General features: G+C 26.7%; 1 protein-coding gene across 2 annotated transcripts; it reads left to right on the top strand.

The window, feature by feature from the left end:
• Window positions 1–1,734: 1,734 nt before the first annotated feature.
• Window positions 1,735–18,078, top strand: LOC112692266 (DNA-directed RNA polymerase II subunit RPB1-like). 2 transcript variants are annotated; one of them, XM_025566873.1, is made up of 27 exons: window positions 1,735–2,125; window positions 2,199–2,331; window positions 2,388–2,524; window positions 2,596–2,751; window positions 2,834–3,127; window positions 4,265–4,425; window positions 4,626–4,847; window positions 5,581–5,838; window positions 5,904–6,114; window positions 9,661–9,870; window positions 11,465–11,633; window positions 11,694–11,992; window positions 12,057–12,279; window positions 12,344–12,805; window positions 13,631–13,836; window positions 13,897–14,031; window positions 14,091–14,382; window positions 14,446–14,681; window positions 14,760–14,963; window positions 15,029–15,213; window positions 15,597–15,715; window positions 15,805–15,990; window positions 16,055–16,442; window positions 16,511–16,615; window positions 16,761–16,844; window positions 17,514–17,834; window positions 17,893–18,078. In XM_025566873.1, the coding sequence occupies exons 1-27, from the start codon at window positions 2,048–2,050 to the stop codon at window positions 18,005–18,007; spliced, it is 5,589 nt and encodes a 1,862-aa protein (XP_025422658.1). In that variant the 5' UTR covers window positions 1,735–2,047; the 3' UTR covers window positions 18,008–18,078. The 2 variants fall into 2 exon arrangements, with proteins under 2 accessions (XP_025422658.1, XP_025422659.1); XM_025566874.1 differs by lacking the exons at window positions 17,514–17,834; window positions 17,893–18,078 and adding an exon at window positions 16,920–17,070 and having other exon boundaries at window positions 2,048–2,125.
• Window positions 18,079–19,585: the final 1,507 nt, after the last annotated feature.

Raw genomic sequence — 19,585 nt, 5'->3', positions numbered from 1 at the left:
AATTATTGAGTACAGCATCGACAACTTATTCTACAAGTTATACAAGTGCAAAAAAAAAAGACCAAATATTATTCATCGACCATCATCAGTGGCATAGTTACTGGGGGGGGGGGGGGATGTAAGGGGTTTCCCCCCCCCCCCCCCCCAAAGATTTTTTTTTTTATAATATTTGATTATTATTTATTGATATTTACATATTATAGTAAAATATTTTAATTTTACTATGATTAGGTATATATTAAAAATTGAGTAACAAAATAATTTTCATTAAATACGGGACATAATAATAATACCATTTTAAATGTAATATTATTACATATAACCTCGTTTTAAGATATACTAAGAACACTTAAAAACTTACTCTTAAACACCCCCCCCCCCAGAAAAAAATTGTATCTACGACACTGACCACCAATAGATACTCCAAGTAAACTACGCCAACGATATTTTAAAATTCAAAAATTTGATAAATGTACACATTATACATATTAAATTATATTCAGTGTTTAATATGTAATAGTATAATACTTAATAATAGACAAACAGGACATCTAAATTTTAATTTTAATAAGACAAATGAAATTTTTTTTAATATTACAAAATGTTTAATAATAAAGAAAATGTATTATATTAAACCTTATATATATACATAAAATATTTAATATTCTTGATATTGAGTTTTATTGATGAAAGTTGTATTATCATATTAGATTCGGCTTTAAGTCTAAGCTTATTCCTTTACAGCAATGATTCCCAAACTGTGAGGTGCGTCCCCCCTCTGGGGGGTCGTGTACATATTGCTGGTGATGTGCAAGCAGTTATTAATAAGTACAATTTTTATTGATTAATTCCGAATATTTTATAGTTTATTTGTAAAATACACAAAAAAAGGTGATTGATTTTTTCAATTTATAGAAGAAGGGGGCGCGAGATTTTTGGAAGTCTATAAAGGTGGTGTAGAACAAAAGAGATTAGGAATATTAAGAAATATTTATGGTAAACGGTAATACTTATAATATTATAGAATTATTGAAATTTATATATTATATACTTACTATGTCCACAATATAAAATGGCCTCCCTTAATAATTACTCTGGATCCGCTACTGTATTAAATACTATGTTTACAAAGTATCTCAAAGGGAAAAATAAAAAATGAATATAATATAACATTTTAATAATTTCTAATAATAATTAAAAATCACTTTTTTAAATACGAAACTTCTAATGAAGGGACGATTTAAAAATACTTGTTTATATTTATGCATTGTGAGCAGGGTCGGCGCTAGCAAATATTCCAGAAAGGGAGAGGAGTGGGTTATAAATATACATATTTCCGACTACTTTCTAAAACAAAATTCTACAACACTAGAATGCCTTAATTTGTTGAAGATCGTCGACCGTATAAAGAGGTAATTCACAGGTGGGGGGTATTGCACCCTCTACTCATCTAACGTCTGCCCTGATTCTGGGTATGAAGGCAGAAACATGAATTGGGTGGTGTTCATAGACCTTGCACTGTAAGGTCTATGGTGGTGTTTTACTTTCCTATAACGATTTAAAATACATAGATATATCTTAAATCGTGTTTACAACATACGTTTATTATGACAACACCCGCGACAACCTCATGCGCTGGTGCGAAATCACTTATCAATAACGTACATCTGGTTACACTGACGCCAGAAACATCGCGTCCCGTCGTCACTCGTCGCAGCGTTATCACGTGTAACGGAACGGTTGTTGCACACTGACCGATGCCAATTGTGCAACGTGCCTCGCGCCATTCGAGTGTCCTCGTTCTTTGCGTCTCGCCGGCTGTCCGGGGTCGCGTCAAAATGTTAACGTAAATCGAACCGATCTAATCGTCAACCCGTTCTTACACGGCATATCGATGTGTCGCACTCGTCGCGTGCACGGTATTCGAAGCACTGCGTAAAGTTCTCGTGGACATATCCACCGCGAAGCTGTTCACAGACGCATTCTTCTTTTGATTCGTATAGCCTGACACCGAGTGTACACGCCACACGTTTTAAAATCGTAAACAATGGCCGCCAGCGATTCCAAGGCTCCGCTGCGGACCGTCAAACGAGTGCAGTTCGGTATATTGTCTCCTGACGAATGCGTTAGTCCACTTTATTAATATGAAGTACTACGAGTAAGTGTCCATCCTTATTTCATTACTATTGTGGTTGCAGCGCCGAATGTCGGTCACGGAAGGAGGCATTCGTTTTTCGGAGACGATGGAAGGCGGACGACCCAAACTTGGTGGACTCATGGATCCTCGGCAAGGTGTTATTGATCGTTTCTCAAGATGCCAAACCTGCGCCGGTTAGTTAACTACTAGTCAAACATTATATGGTGTATTGATTTCGATTCATTTATAGGTAATATGACTGAATGTTGTGGTCATTTTGGCCATATTGAACTGGCTAAACCAGTGTTTCACATAGGGTTCATAACCAAGGCTATTAAAGTTCTACGTTGTGTTTGTTTCTACTGTTCTAAATTATTAGTTAGCCCGGTAAGCATATTGTGAAATCAATAGGTTTTATTTTAATTAATTACAATTTCTCTTTTTTTTTTTTGTATCAGTCTCACCCAAAAGTTAAAGAGATTGTTATGAAATCCAAAGGACAACAAAGAAAACGTTTAGCCTTTATTTATGACTTATGTAAGGGTAAAAATATTTGTGAAGGAGGAGATGAACTAGATATTAATAAAGAAAATGCCAACGATCCCAATATGCCTGTTAGTAATAAATATTAATGGACTTAATATTTTGAAATAATTAGTGTTACTTATTAACCATTATCTACCTACTATGTTATAGCCAAAAAAACTTGGTCACGGTGGTTGTGGTCGCTATCAACCTACTATACGGCGTATAGGTTTGGACTTAACTGCTGAATGGAAGCATGTCAATGAAGATTCTCAAGAAAAAAAAATACCCTTGTCAGCTGAACTAGTTCATGAAATTTTAAAACATATTTCTGATGAAGAAGTAGTAATTATGGGTATGGATCCTAAATTTGCTCGTCCTGATTGGATGATACTAACAGTGTTGCCTGTTCCTCCTTTGCCTGTGCGTCCTGCAATTGTAATGCTTGGATCTATGAGGAATCAAGTATGTTTTATAATTATCTTGAAAAGGCATAATTTTTTTTTCTACTTACAAGTATAGCATAATAATTATAATTTGCATTACTTCATAGTTATGTTGTTTTGGTTAATATTAGTAAATTACAAAATTAATTATAATAATAGGTACTTATTACTTAAATTTGAAAGCTTAGATTTAATAGATAATTTCATCTAACAAAAACTAATTATTTAGAGTAGTTAGTAATTTAAATTCAAAATATTATACCATGTATAGCAGAATGAATGCCCTAATTTAATTTATTTAAATATGAACTATAACTGAACTACTATTCAAGTGATTTATAATTGTATTAAATTATACTTATATATAGAGTGCGGATTTGTATGCACTTAAAAGTATTGAAATATGCCATATAATATGCAGTCAAAATTATGAAAATATGCAAAAAATATGCAAGAATTTTTTATTTATTTAAAATTTATAATTCAACTTATAAAAATTAATTACTTAAATACTTAATACGAAAAAATTTAGGGAATTTTCTGAACTTAATTTATTTTTAAAATTTTATTTATTATTAAAATGAATAATCATATGCATTTCAAGTTTATCTTCTGTGAAGCTGTGTCGTTTATCTTTTAAAGACTGAAAACAAACGCTCGATGTCAACCGAAGTTATTGGGGCATATTTGAAGCAAGTGGTATGTCGATAATCGACTGACACAGCAAGAGCGATTAAGTTTATGTCATAATTGATTGTTTATTTTATAACTAAATATATATATATATATATAAATTATTATTTAGTGACTATAAAATTTATTTTTAATTTTTCTACCTGACAAAATATTATTTTATACATTTTTTTTTAAAATTTTCACTTGAATATGTAATAAATTTTGAATTTTGCCAAAATATGCAAAAATATGCAATAACCTCTAAATATGTAGAAATATGCAAAAAAAAATTCACCATTAGCTTCAAATTATGATGATTCGTGGAGATAACTGACAAAAATCAAAAAATATTGAGAGGAAAAAAATATGTGATTGCATAGAAATCCGCACTCTACTTATATATGACAGACTAGCAATGTCCTACTATATTATATTTTCTGGAAACCTAAACAATTTGTTAATTTGTATACTTTTATCCTAGGATGACTTAACCCATAAATTATCTGACATTGTAAAAGCTAACAATGAATTAATTCGTAATGAACAATCTGGTGCTGCTACACATATTATTGCTGAAAATATTAGATTGCTACAATTCCATGTTGCAACTTTAGTTGATAATGATATGCCTGGACTACCAAGGTAAATAACAAATTTGTGTTGTTGTATAATTTAAGTATTCATTAATTTTATGAATGTTCATTTCTTTTTTATCTCTATAATTTTGTAAAATGATTGTATTATAGCTTCTATCTATATACCTTTATTATATTTAATTTAGACTATGACTAAAATATCAAGTTACATAAAAAATAAATACAATTTTCATTTATAAACTTTAGAGCTATGCAAAAATCGGGTAAGCCATTGAAAGCAATTAAAGCACGTTTAAAAGGTAAAGAAGGTAGAATTCGTGGAAATTTGATGGGAAAACGTGTAGATTTTTCTGCCCGTACTGTTATTACACCTGACCCAAATTTACGAATCGATGAAGTTGGTGTACCTCGTACTATTGCTCAAAACATGACCTTTCCAGAAATTGTCACTCCTTTTAACATTGATCAGTAAGTATATTAATTAATTATAAATATGTATTAAAGGTGATCCATTTATAGTATAGTAACAGCACTTGTTTACAATTATATTTTTTTGAAAAATAGAGATATTTATGTAATAAATATTATTATAAATAATATTACCTATAATGAAAAATTTCAATTTTTTTACTATTCTTAATTATTTTGATTTTATTAATTAAATATTATTTTTAATAGCAAGGAGCAAAATATATTTCTTTATTTTTATACATCAAGTAAATAAAACAAGGTTTGAATTGAATTTTTTTTCATTTTAATCCTTAATCAATTTCAGGAATTTAAAATCTTTGTGAACTACTAATTTTTTTTTTTTTAGGGCCACTTAACTTTAATTTTCTTATTGATATTACTTTTGTTCATTATCTTAATGAAATATGTTACTAATGTGAGATTATTAATAAAAATTGACCATAGTTGTGAAACTTTTATAAATGTTAACTATTAATAATCACAATCAAGAATATTCAATCCCTTAATTTTTTTTCTTATATTTAAAAAAAAAAATAAAAAAAAAAAACTAGAATGCATTTAATGAAAAATATTAAATAAAAATTTTTATTTTAAATATTTAACTAGTTTTGAAGAAAAAATTATTTCATAAACACTTAAACTGATTGAGGTAATGAATATATTTTAATGGATCATTCTGTATATTATATAAATATTTATTTATATGAATAATATTTATTATCTTTATTAGTATGTTAGAATTGGTTCGCCGTGGTAATTCACAATATCCTGGAGCCAAATATATAATACGTGATAATGGGGAAAGAATAGACTTACGTTTTCATCCTAAACCATCAGATTTACATTTACAATGTGGTTATAAAGTTGAAAGGCACATTAAGGATGGTGATTTGGTAGTTTTCAACAGGCAGCCTACTTTACACAAAATGAGTATGATGGGTCATAGAGTTCGAGTTTTACCATGGTCTACATTTAGGATGAATTTAAGGTTATTTCTATTATTTTATTGATCAAAAATTAACTGTATACTTATATTTTGTTTATGTTTATTAGTTGTACATCTCCTTATAATGCTGATTTTGATGGTGATGAAATGAATCTTCATGTTCCCCAATCCATGGAAACAAGAGCTGAAGTAGAAAATATTCATATTACTCCTAGACAAATTATCACTCCACAAGCTAATAAACCAGTTATGGGTATTGTCCAAGATACTTTGACGGCCATAAGGAAAATGACAAAAAGAGATGTTTTTCTTGAAAAGGTAAATAATTGAAGTAAATAAAAAACTATTATAAATTAAATTCATAATACTTATGAATTAAAATAGTTATTATAAGCTAATAAATACTTAAATGTTTTCCATTCATTTTTTTTTTCAACTACTTTCTAAATTAGGAAGTGGGTAAAATAATTTGTCATCTGATTTAATGAACATTGTTTAATATCAAAGTACATACTGTATTAGGTATTATCAATAACCAATTCACAAATTGCACATGTAATAAAGAACATTACTTATTAATCACATTATTTTAAACTATTCATAGCTAGAATTTAGTTGTGCGATTTAACCAGTGTGCTGTAATGTGCAAACAAAGGCAAATTAAAAAAAAAAAATTTAACCAGTGCTCGTTAATGATAGTACTATTAATAATTTTACTATTATCTCCATAACACTGGAAAAATAATTTATAAAGAATTGAATACTCAAGGTATATTTTTTAATTTCACCTAATGTATTCTATTCACAATTCATTAACTTTAATATTCTAACAACTCATCAATATTATAAGTTTAATAATGAATACCCGCTTATTATTACTTTAACTTTTTTTTTTTCATCTCATCCTAAAATTAATGTATCTATCAAAAATAAGGACTATGAGGAAAATCTATAATAGTTAACATTCTTAAACTGTTCAGTATTGTAGTTTTAATGTTTCAGAACTAAAAAAACTAAGAGATAAAGAACAAAATAATTTAAAAAAATGTATTGTAGTAATACAACTAATTTTTTTTTATAACACAAAAAAAATACTTTAATTTTTAAAACATATGACAAGATGTTTTAATGTCAGATATTTTTTTCCCCTATAACTCTTTAAATATAAATAACACATATTATATTTCTAATACCATGTACCACTATAAATTATAACTGCTCTATAGAATTTTTATGGAAAATGTTTTCAATCATTTATGAACACAATACTCGTTAATGATAGCATTCTATTTTTGCTATTATCTCCAAAACATTGGAATAATTAATTCAGAAGGTTTATAAAATAATGAATATTATTTGCTCATTTTGAAGCTTTGACTGTGACAATTTGTTATTCAAATATTTATAGTATTATTAATAATTATTCTATTATCTCTATAACACTGTTAAAATAATTAATTAAAAGTTTAATAAGCTTGGTTTATTTTTATAAATAATACCAATTTAAATAGTTTTACAATTCTTTAATTTTAATGTACCTATGAATATTGTATTCAACTATATGTATTAAATACCTGTTATAATTATAATTCTCTTTTACTTAATTTTATTACTAAAATAACTTTCTTTCACGTCCTATTGCTTTTATTTCAAGTCAAACATTTTTAAGTATAATTTTTTTAGTATTTAAAGTTCAGGATTAAGATGTGTCATTTTTTTTATCTACATTATTTATAATAAAAACAATACAAACGAAGTTCATATATTTTTTTTTTTTTTACTTTCAGTTGACATTTTGATATTTGTTTAAAATTAGGATAAAAACACATGCAATACATAAAGTTATTTTTCTAAAAACCATCTAATATTAAACATATTATTTTTATAGAATTGTAACTTCTAATATAATTACAATGGCAAATGTTTTCAATAATTTGTAAATCCAATGCTCGTTAATGATGGCATTATATTTTTGCTATTATCTCCAAAACATTGGAATAAAAAATTAAGAGGTTAAAATTAAGGTTTTAGTTTTATATTATACTTTATTACCTAATCTTAAACTTCAAACATTGAAAGTATATTATTTAAATCTTGTAAGTGTACTTTCTTATCCATCGCTCATTAATTATAGCACTATAAAAGAATTTATTTATTTTATTTATTTTTAATTCATACCAATATTTTTCTTAGTACAGGGCATTAAGTTTTAATCAAAATTTTTTTATATCTTTTTATAGTTATTAGTATCGTAATTCAAATTTGTATAAAGTTGAAAAGTAGTACTCTATGCTTGGTAAATTATTGATTTTACTTTTTACAGCAACGATGAATTTTAGCTTCTCTTAGTATTTTTTAATAACATACTATCGTTAACATTCTATAAAATTGTAAAATAATATTTGAAAGATATATTCAATATTTTTTTAAACCAATACTCATTAATGATTGTATTTTATTCATTAAAAAACTTAAGAATGATTATAGTTTTTATGTATACAAAAATATCTTACTTATTTTAAAATGTTGATGGTTGTGTATTTAAAAGTTATACATTTTAATATTTTACAAAGTTTTTATTTTATTAGAGACATATATTATATGTATTCTGAATATTAATACTAATTATGTCCATTGTATTTTCATAGTAGTTTATTAAGAATTATGTAATTTTGATTAAAACATTAAGTTTAAAACTCATACAATTATATTTATGCATCCATATTTATTTAAACTTTATTAATTTACATATTTACTGTTATTGAAGTTTTTTAATGAATAATATTGTTTGTTCTTTAGTTAGTCCATACTTATAAACAATTTCTACTGTGTAATAAAAGTGAAAACTTATTATGTGATATCACAATGTTTTTAAATGCTACTCTTGGGTTTATGTATATTATATATGAGTTTGAATATTCTATGGAGGTCTGTCCATTCTATGAATGTATAATGATTTTCTATTCTTGGGCATTTTGCATCAAATTTTTATTACAAAAAAGATAATTCACACATGAAAATGAAAAGCAAACAGATGATATTGATTAACCAAAAAAAAAGCAATTAAACTATAAATCTAAACTTACTTGATAAGATGCATTTTCAATCCAATGCTCGTTAATAATAATATATTATTTATATTATTATCTCCAAAACATTGGTAAAATAATTTATTTACAAGTAATAAATGTTGTATTAGTTTTCATACTTATACAAATTTTACTCGAGAATGAACATAAATTACAAGTCTAAGACTCAACATTACTGTTATTTAAATCTAGTATAGTAGTATCTTTTCACATTATAAAATGTGTAATAGGCATTTTATTTATCTTTCAATTTAAATATGTATTCAATGCTCATTTATAAAAATAATTTATTAATATTATCTCTAAAATATTGGTTAAGTTATTAATTCATGATTGTATATTTTTTATTAATTCTCCGTAGATAAACAAGTCGGATTTTAGAATAAAACATAATTCAAGGCTATTGTATGTTTCCATAAATTAATATATTCATAGATACTGATATATATGTACATGTATGTACGTATTTAACAATATTGTTTCATACTTTAATTTTAAATGTATATTTTTTTGTATCATTATAATCTAATTTAATCTTAATTTAAATTCTAATAAATTATAATTTTTATTTATTTATTACAAACAATTTACTAAATGTACTAAGGGTCAAAATATGTATAGTTAAATATTTGTTCATTATTGACACTTAGTTTGATTTTTATTATTATTAATTATTTCTAATTAATTACTTTGAATATTATAATTAAAAACTTATTAATGTATAGGTATTTGTTTATTATTCATCTGCTTATAATTTCTTTTTAAATAATTTAAGGAACAAATGATGAATTTATTAATGCATTTACCTATTTGGGATGGAAAAATGCCTACTCCTTGCATTTTAAAACCAAAAGTTTTGTGGACTGGAAAACAACTATTTTCTCTAATTATTCCTGGAAATGTCAACATGATACGTACTCATTCTACTCATCCTGATGAAGAAGATAATGGTCCTTATAAATGGATATCACCTGGTGATACAAAGGTAATATTTATTTTCTATTGATCAGCTTAAACATCAGAAAGTTGATTACAAGTTAATTATTTAAAATGACTTACATTATTTTTTTTTTTTTAATTGTATATAAATATAAGTAATATTAACTGCAAAATTTTCTAAATATTCCAAGAATTTCAAACAAACTATCAAATGTTTTAAATTTTCAAAATTTAGAAAGTATTAAACACTTCTAATAAAATTTTTGATTTCACAGAACCTCTCAGGAAAATTTTAGGTAAGTATTAAATAGCTTGATGTTAATAAACATTTTTAATTTAGTTTTCTTTAGTTAACTTATAAATAAAATATACTGTAATAATTAGATAATATTTTCATCCAAAACAACCTTTTTTTCTAAATATTATACATTTATTTATTTTTATTACTATTATTACATTATATTTATTTTGAATTGAATAATTTTTTCTTTATATAATAATTCTTTATTAATTCTATGGTATTGATTGATTTCAGAATTAGTACTTATTAAATATTATTTATTTAAAAATATTAAATAATACTTTTATTATTATCATAATACATTTTTGAAGTATATTAATAAATAGTGTTTGGAACTTATTTTATTTGGATATTCTTTAATAATGGCTGTAGAATTATTTGAGTAAGATATACATTTGTTTTATGACAACAGACTGAAATAAGAAAATTATAATTGCCGTTTTTTAAGGCAAATTGCGTATTAGACAGATTTTTTTAAATTTAATAGTTGTTTAAAGCATATTTACTCATATTTGTGGTTTATGTGAAGTAAATTTATTTTATATTTTTTATAATTTTAAACCTTTGTTTCATTGTATGAGAAAAGAATGAAGAAAATTAATTCTATCATACAAGTAGTATAAAAGTTTTAAACTTACAGAGTTATTGTTGTCAAAAAATAAATAAACAAAAAAAAAATTATCTACATTTAAAATTTAGTTGCATATTTTGATTATTTTAAGCGCAGATGTGAATGCATATTTCCTACAATTTGTGTGCAATAAGTCCTGAACCCTACTAATAACCCAAAAATATTTAATTAAATCTATAGTTTGCTCAAAAAATAACTGATTTAGTGCGTATTTTCATGATTCATTAATTATTAACGGTTTTAAAAATGTTTGTGGAAAATGTAATTTAAGTTAATAATACTCTCCATACATATCAAATTCGACACTTCATAATGACCTGAAAATTCCTTATATCAAAGACATTATTTAACAATATTACAACAGATTTCACTCTCGCCTACCTCAACATACCGATTCCCTTATCTCAAGACTACTCCCACTCATTTCCCGGCCATCTTACTCAACCGCTAAAACGACATTTTCTTTTTTCATTTTTTTCTATAACAAAAATAAAAAATAATATAATAATACACACTGAAGCACTATCAATGGATAACGTCTTCAATTCATGTCCTCAGCAACCTTTTATGTACCCATCTTATTGTAACTATATGTAACAGATTGTTGATTTTTCATAATTAAAAACACAAAAAAAAAAGTTAATAATTAAATTCTATTATGTATTTACATATGTATGTATGTTGTGAAAATAATTTATCTATTTCTAGGTAATGGTCGAACATGGTGAATTAGTAATGGGAATATTGTGTAAGAAAACCTTAGGTACTTCAGCTGGATCATTACTTCATATATGTATGTTAGAATTGGGACATGAAGTATGCGGACGGTTTTATGGTAATATTCAGACAGTAGTTAATAACTGGCTTTTATATGAAGGTAATGTATATCAAATTCAACACATTATTTTATGCATTATGTTTATAATTCTTGTGTTAGGTCATTCTATTGGTATTGGTGACACAATTGCTGATCCACAAACTTATTTGGAAATTCAAAAAGCAATTAAAAAAGCTAAAGAAGATGTAATAGAAGTTATACAAAAAGCTCATAATATGGATCTTGAACCAACACCGGGTAACACACTTCGTCAAACCTTTGAAAATCAAGTAAACAGAATTTTAAATGATGCTCGTGATAAAACTGGAGGATCTGCTAAAAAATCTTTGACTGAATACAATAACCTTAAAGCTATGGTTGTATCTGGTTCTAAAGGTTCCAATATTAATATTTCTCAGGTATATTACTATACGGTTCTATTTTATATTTTATCATTTTAATTTGAAATACCTTTGGACCTAGGTTATTGCTTGTGTAGGTCAACAAAATGTAGAAGGCAAACGTATACCGTTTGGTTTTCGTAAACGCACATTGCCTCATTTTATAAAAGATGACTATGGTCCTGAATCAAGAGGTTTTGTAGAAAACTCTTATCTAGCTGGATTAACTCCTTCAGAGTTTTACTTCCATGCTATGGGAGGTCGTGAAGGTCTTATTGACACTGCTGTCAAAACTGCTGAAACTGGTATGTTTTTTAATGCGTGAAATCATTTGTTTATTTAACTTATAAAAACCATGTATTTTTCTAGGTTATATTCAAAGACGTTTAATTAAAGCTATGGAATCAGTTATGGTACATTATGATGGAACTGTTCGTAATTCTGTTGGTCAATTGATTCAATTACGTTATGGAGAAGATGGTTTATGTGGTGAAGCAGTCGAATTTCAGAATATTGCTACTATAGAACCGTCGCACAAAAAATTTGAAAATGAATTTAAATTTGATATTTCAAATGAAAGACAAATCAGAAAAATATTTACTGAAGATGTATTAAAAGAAATGATGGGTAGTAATGATACTGTCGTTGAATTAGAAAAAGAATGGGAACAATTAACAAATGACCGCGATACTCTTAGAGAAATATTTCCTTCAGGTGAAAGTAAGGTGGTATTGCCTTGTAATCTAAAACGTATGATTTGGAATGTACAAAAAATATTTCACATAAATAAAAGAGGACCAACAGACTTGAATCCAATAAAAGTAATACATGGTATGACTATATTTTTATACATAAATATAAATTTATATATATGCATTTCTTGTTTACATATAATAAGGTAATTCCCACTTCTTATAACTTTTGGAAAATAAAAATCGTTTTTTCTATACAACCATTTTTACTTAAACCATAATAATATGATTATTTTAAAAAACTGTTATTAGAACTGATGTTGTATTTACTTCATAAATATTAGTTATAGCACTGCTAACTATTGAAAAATTATATAGATTACATGGTTTTCTTCTACTTCCTAATCATATTTTTCTTAATAAAATATAATCTCTTTCAAGTACCAATTTATGATATATAAATAAATAAACAAATAGTTTATTTGTAGAAATAAATAAATAAATAAAAGTTTAGTCTGGAATATTATTATATTTGTAAAGTATGATCGGTTTCAAATTAAAAATTCTTTATTAATTTTATACAAATTTAATCAAATTGTGATTGAATATGAAAAAACGAAATTGCAACTCATGAGTTTCTATACATAAAATATTTGTTTATTTACTTATGTATTAATTTACAAGTACTAAGCATTTATTAATTTTTAATTTTCATATAATTTTTATTATTTTATTACTAATTAATACATCATCTCAAAGCTTAATAATAGGTACCAAAAACATGTTGTTGGAAATATCAAGGGAAAAATTTGATGAATATTTTTAATTACTGTAAAAATTGGAGTTAAATAACATTTCTTATTTTCTTAAAGTTCATGTAATTTTGTTGAGATATGTAATTAGATTTATTTTATATTTATGATTTTTTGAAATATATTTTAGATATTTTTGTTTATAATAATAGGTGTTAAAGATTTGTTGGATAAATGTGTAATTGTAGCTGGTCAAGATGAGTTAAGCAAAAAAGCTAACAAAAATGCTACATTATTATTTCAATGTTTGGTACGTTCCACGTTATGTACGAAGGCAGTATCTGAAAATTTCCGTTTATCTTCTGAAGCATTTGAATGGTTAGTTGGTGAAATTGAAAACAGATTTAAACAAGCTCAGGTAAAGAAATTTAAAATGTATTTCTGATAATTATTATTGTTGTAATTGTTATTTTAACAGGCACAACCTGGTGAAATGGTTGGAGCAATAGCTGCTCAAAGTTTGGGAGAACCTGCTACTCAGATGACATTGAATACTTTCCATTTTGCTGGTGTTTCTTCAAAGAATGTAACTCTTGGAGTACCTAGATTGAAAGTAATTTATTTTACTTCTTTATGATAATCAGTAAATTAATGGTATAATATTACTTTTAGGAAATTATTAATATAAGTAAAAATCCTAAAGCACCATCACTTACTGTGTTTTTAACTGGAGCTGCTGCTAGAGATGCTGAAAAAGCTAAAAATGTACTTTGTCGTCTTGAACATACAACATTACGTAAAGTGACTGCCAATACTGCTATTTATTATGATCCGGATCCTCAAAACACAGTTATTAGAGAAGATCAGGAGTTTGTAAATGTTTACTATGAAATGCCTGATTTTGATCCAACAAGAATTTCAGCTTGGTTATTGCGTATTGAATTAGATAGAAAAAGAATGACTGGTATTTAATGAAAAAATTATTTATTGTTAGACAAAACTGAATGAAAAAAATTATTATATTTAGATAAAAAATTGACTATGGAAGCAATATCTGAAAAAATCAATGCTGGCTTTGGTGATGATCTTAATTGTATATTCAATGATGATAATGCTGATAAGTTAATTTTACGTATACGTATTATGAATGGTGAAGATGGGAAAATGAATGGTGGTGATGATGAAGATACTGTTGATAAAATGGAAGATGATATGTTCCTTAGATGTATTGAAGCAAATATGCTATCTGATATGACATTACAGGTAAGAAAATTGTAACTTAATAATAATGTCACTTTATTTTTATTTGTTATAATTTATATGTTTGTTTATGATAATTAGGGTATAGAGGCAATTGGTAAAGTGTATATGCATTTACCTCAAACTGATTCTAAGAAAAGAATAATTATTACTGATACCGGAGAATTTAAAGCAATTGCTGATTGGTTGTTAGAAACAGATGGTACAAGTTTGATGAAAGTATTAAGTGAAAGAGATGTTGACCCTGTGAGAACGTTCTCTAATGATATTTGTGAAATATTTTCGGTAAAATTAATGGGTTTAATTAAAAAAAAAAATTAAATTTGATAACATTTAACTTTGAATTACAGGTCTTAGGTATTGAAGCTGTACGTAAGTCAGTTGAAAAAGAAATGAATACTGTGTTACAATTTTATGGTCTGTACGTTAATTATCGTCATTTGGCATTGTTGTGTGATGTTATGACAGCTAAAGGTCATTTGATGGCTATTACTAGACATGGTATAAATAGACAAGATACTGGAGCATTAATGAGGTAACCTTTAAATTCAATTAGATAATTACTAAATAATGTCAGTGCCTATTTGATTAATTGTTTTCCTATACTTAATGTACTACTTTTAAGGTTTTTTAATGTTTGTCTTTCTTTTAAATATTATGTGGTATTGATCTTTCTTATTTTGTTTATTCATGATTTTCATAACAATCCTAACCCTCCATAATATCTTCTTAAATTTTGTTTAATATTATATAATTTATATTCTGTCATAATTTATATCATAAACCTGTACATTCTGAATTTCATCTCATTTCCCCTACACATTCTTCATTTCTGATTTAAACATTACAGCTTAGTTTTCATGATAACTTAGTTATGTTCACTATTTTTATAAATAATACTTTTCTATATTTTTTTAGATGTTCATTTGAGGAAACTGTTGATGTCTTATTAGACGCTGCTTCACATGCTGAAGTTGACCCAATGAGAGGAGTATCTGAAAATATTATTATGGGACAATTGCCTAGAATGGGAACAGGTTAAATATTTTTTATTAATATTTATTATTTAATCATAATAATTGAAAAAAATCATTACCAAGGTGCTTTAATATGCTATTATTTATAGGTTGTTTTGATTTACTTTTGGATGCTGAAAAGGCCAAGGATGGTATTGAATTACCAATGGATAATGGATACATGGGTATGGGCGCTGGTGGTATGTTCATGGCTGCTGGCACACCTTCTATGTCACCTGCTATGACCCCATGGGATCAAACATCTACCCCAATTTATCAAAATAGCTGGTCTTCAAGTATAACTAAAAAATTACTTTTATATTGTTTAATTATCACTCACTTTCAAATATTTTATTATAGGTTTGGAAGCTGGTATGACTCCTGGAGGACCTGGTTTTTCACCAGCTGGAGCGAGTGAAGCTAGTGGAACATCTCCATTTTGGATGTCAAGTGGTGGCACTCCTGGTAGTCCTGGATCACCAGGAATGGCTACTAGTCCTTATGTGCCCAGTCCTAGCTCTATGTCACCAAATTATAATTATCCATCTAGTCCTCAATTTGGATCTTTATCACCTTCTATGACTCCAACTAATTATTCACCAACAAGTCCACAATATTCTGCCACTCAACAAAATACTCCAAAATTCTCCTCTATGTCACCTAATTATAATTATTCACCAACTAGCCCATCTTACTCGCCCACAAGTCCTTCATACTCCCATACTTCTTATTCGCCAACTAGTCCATCGTATGTATTTCTAAATTTCAATAAGTTATATATTGAAAAAGTTGATTAATCTTAAATTTGCTTTTTAGGTATAGCCCAACATCTCCGTCTTACAGCCCAACATCACCTTCTTATAGTCCAACATCTCCATCATATAGTCCAACATCTCCATCGTACAGTCCAACATCTCCATTGTAAGTTTTATTTGAATTTTAAACACATTTTTATTAAATTAAGTACATCTATGCAACAAAATATTTATAACTAGAAATAATCATTAAATAAATATTATATCTATTAATTTTATAATTTATTGAATAATCTTTTTATTTTTTACAGGTACAGTCCTACTAGCCCTTCATACAGCCCAACATCTCCATCATATAGTCCAACATCCCCATCGTATAGTCCGACTTCGCCATCGTAAGTACCTTCACTTGTATACCAAATTCATTTTTAAATCAAATACATAATTCACCTATTTTTATTCATAATTAGAGTGAAGATTTATATGCAAATGGCAATTTTTGTATACTTAGTAGCAATTAGCATATTTCAGATAAGTGACATAATTTGTTCTAAAACATATTTTAAACATAGCTTAATATTTATTAAGTCTTATAAAGTGTTTTAATATGTGTTTTCCTTTAAAAAAAATACATGATTTACTAATTTATAAATAACATTTACTGTTCAACGTACACTAACCTATTTGGTAAATTACATATTAAATATTGACTAATTTGTTTTTCTCCTGATAATATTTTAACATGTATTAAAAAATAAAAAATAAATGTTAATGTATGTATTTGTTTTTAACACTTGCTATATGATTTAAAATAGATGCATTAAATAAGAAATTTTCTACTATAATATATTTACTTTAAGTATAGATATTTCATGATTTATAATGTATATAAACCAGCTATAGTAATAGCTCATTAGTTATTAATTTAGAAATTTGATTAGAAGTTATTTTATTGGAATGAATAAAGATAATAGGTTTTTTTAATAACCTATTGAGGTTTGTTTTTTAATTGAATGTGTTTTTCATTTTGCAGACATTTTAGAAATCATTATTTATGTTAACAGGTACAGTCCTACATCTCCATCTTATAGTCCAACTTCTCCATCGTACAGTCCAACTTCTCCACAGTATACAGCATCTTCACCATCATATACACCAAGTGCTGCATCAGGTGTTACCAATTATAAATATTCTCCTACATCTCCTTCAGTTGCTGTTAGTCCTACATACTCTCCTACAAGTCCAATGTATTCACCTTCGAATGCTTCATATTCTCCTTCTTCTTTACAACATACACCAAATGCTGGAGGTACACAATATAATCAGTCGTACAGCCCTAGTTCGCCAGTTTACTCACCTACCAATTTCTCACTTGCTAGTCCAAGGTAAGCAAATAAGACTAATTTTTTAAGAAATGTTTCACTTTCATAAATTGGTTTTCAGATATTCCCCAACTTCGCCAACATATTCACCTGTAATTGGAAGTCCAAATTATTCTCCATCTTCCCCCAGTTATTCGCCAACATCTCCAAATTATAGTGGACCAGATGAGCATTGATAAAACTAATTTTATATTTTTATGGAGCCGGGTAAAATAATTTAATAAATAAAGATGCTAGTAAATTTATTTATTGATTTAAATGATATGTTATATATTTAATATACTTTTATTTATATATATTTTATATATGTATTACTTATTTAACTAAGTATAAAAATACCAATTTGTATAGTATAATTTTATCACTTAATATTTGAAAATTGAAAATGATTGAATTTGTTATTTTAAAATTTGTGTAAAATAAAACACATTTTATATTTTTTTTTATCATACATTTTTAATTATTTGATTAAGTAAATAAGCAATATTTTATTAAAATATAATTTTTGTTATGATTATAAATGTTGTTTATATATTAATTATAAACATTCAATAAATGTTTTATTCTAAACATTTATCCATAGTATTCTACTGTCAAAATTTATGCAACTTGTATCCATGTATTTTTTTTAACTTGTGATGTAGGCAAAAAGATAATTATCAGTTGTCCCTAAGTATATTATTTAGGTTATTAACTGTGTATTAACTATTTCAAACAATCCATTTTTATTGTACGAATTACAAATATTGTACTATAATATGAAGTAATCGAGAAGTCGCGCACATCAACATGAATGAGATTGTAAATAGTATTTTTATTGAATTACTTATACTTTTATTTATAGATACAAATACAAAAAGTATTCAAAATTAATTTATACATATGCATTATGCATGTTTTACGATATATATTCAAAATGGCTACGTTGTTCATTAATGAATGCATGAACACGTTTTACCACGTTTGTAGCCACTTTGTGGAGTATACTAGCGTTGATTAAGTTAATCTTAGACCTAGATTTATTTTTATGGAGTAATCGTAATGGAAGGGTTTATAAAAATAGACTACAAATATTGGATGAACTGAAGAGTAACCTAAAAACGGATATTAACCTAACCTAACGTACTCCACAAAGTGGCTACAAACATGAGCGCAACTAGAGCCCAAATATTGGGGGTGCTGAAATAGCTGAAAATAAAATTAAATGGTATTTAACTGTAATTACTATAGATCATATAGATCTGGAAAAAAAAACAGGAGTGCTACATTTGAACTCAGGGTTGCTAAAACCCCTATTGCACCCCCCCTAGTTGCGCTTATGGCTACAAACGTGGTAAAACGGGTTCGTGCATGCATTAATGAACAACGTAGCCATTTTGAGTATTGTAAAACACGGATATTGCATATGTATAAATTAATTTTGAATATTTTATGTGTTTGTATTTATGAATAAAAGTGTAAGTAATTCGATCAAAATACTATTTACAAACACAAAAATTTTTTCAAAATTTTCATGTGCGCGACTTCTCGATCACTCTGTATAATAACCAGTGCTTGACTTGAGGGGGGACGGAGTACCCCAACTGATTTTCAGAAATGTTAGCGTACCCCTACTGTTATTACGTTATAATTATAAAGCTTAACAAGTTTTGAGGACGCTATTTTCTTTAAAGTAAACAGAGTTCCCGTTTTTTAATTTTGCCAAGTCAAGCACTGATTATAACGTATGACTGTAGTGCTGCTCAAATCAACTG

The sequence above is a fragment of the Sipha flava genome, unplaced genomic scaffold (genome assembly GCF_003268045.1).
Source record: "Sipha flava isolate LNK unplaced genomic scaffold, YSA_version1 72_pilon_pilon, whole genome shotgun sequence".
NCBI classification, from domain to species: Eukaryota; Metazoa; Arthropoda; class Insecta; order Hemiptera; family Aphididae; genus Sipha; species Sipha flava.
Note: the sequence above shows the minus strand (reverse complement) of the source record. Positions and strands in the feature narration are given on the sequence as shown.

What these genes read in the sequence shown, in the direction of transcription:
- LOC112692266 (XM_025566873.1), top strand. Translation starts at nt 2,048, where the DNA reads ATGGCCGCCAGCGATTCCAAGGCTCCGCTGCGGACCGTCAAACGAGTG. An exon ending in TATTGTCTCCTGACGAATGC is followed by an intron (nt 2,126 to 2,198) that starts GTTAGTCCACTT and finishes TTGTGGTTGCAG; the next exon opens with CGCCGAATGTCGGTCACGGA. An exon ending in TATCTGATATGACATTACAG is followed by an intron (nt 14,682 to 14,759) that starts GTAAGAAAATTG and finishes TATGATAATTAG; the next exon opens with GGTATAGAGGCAATTGGTAA.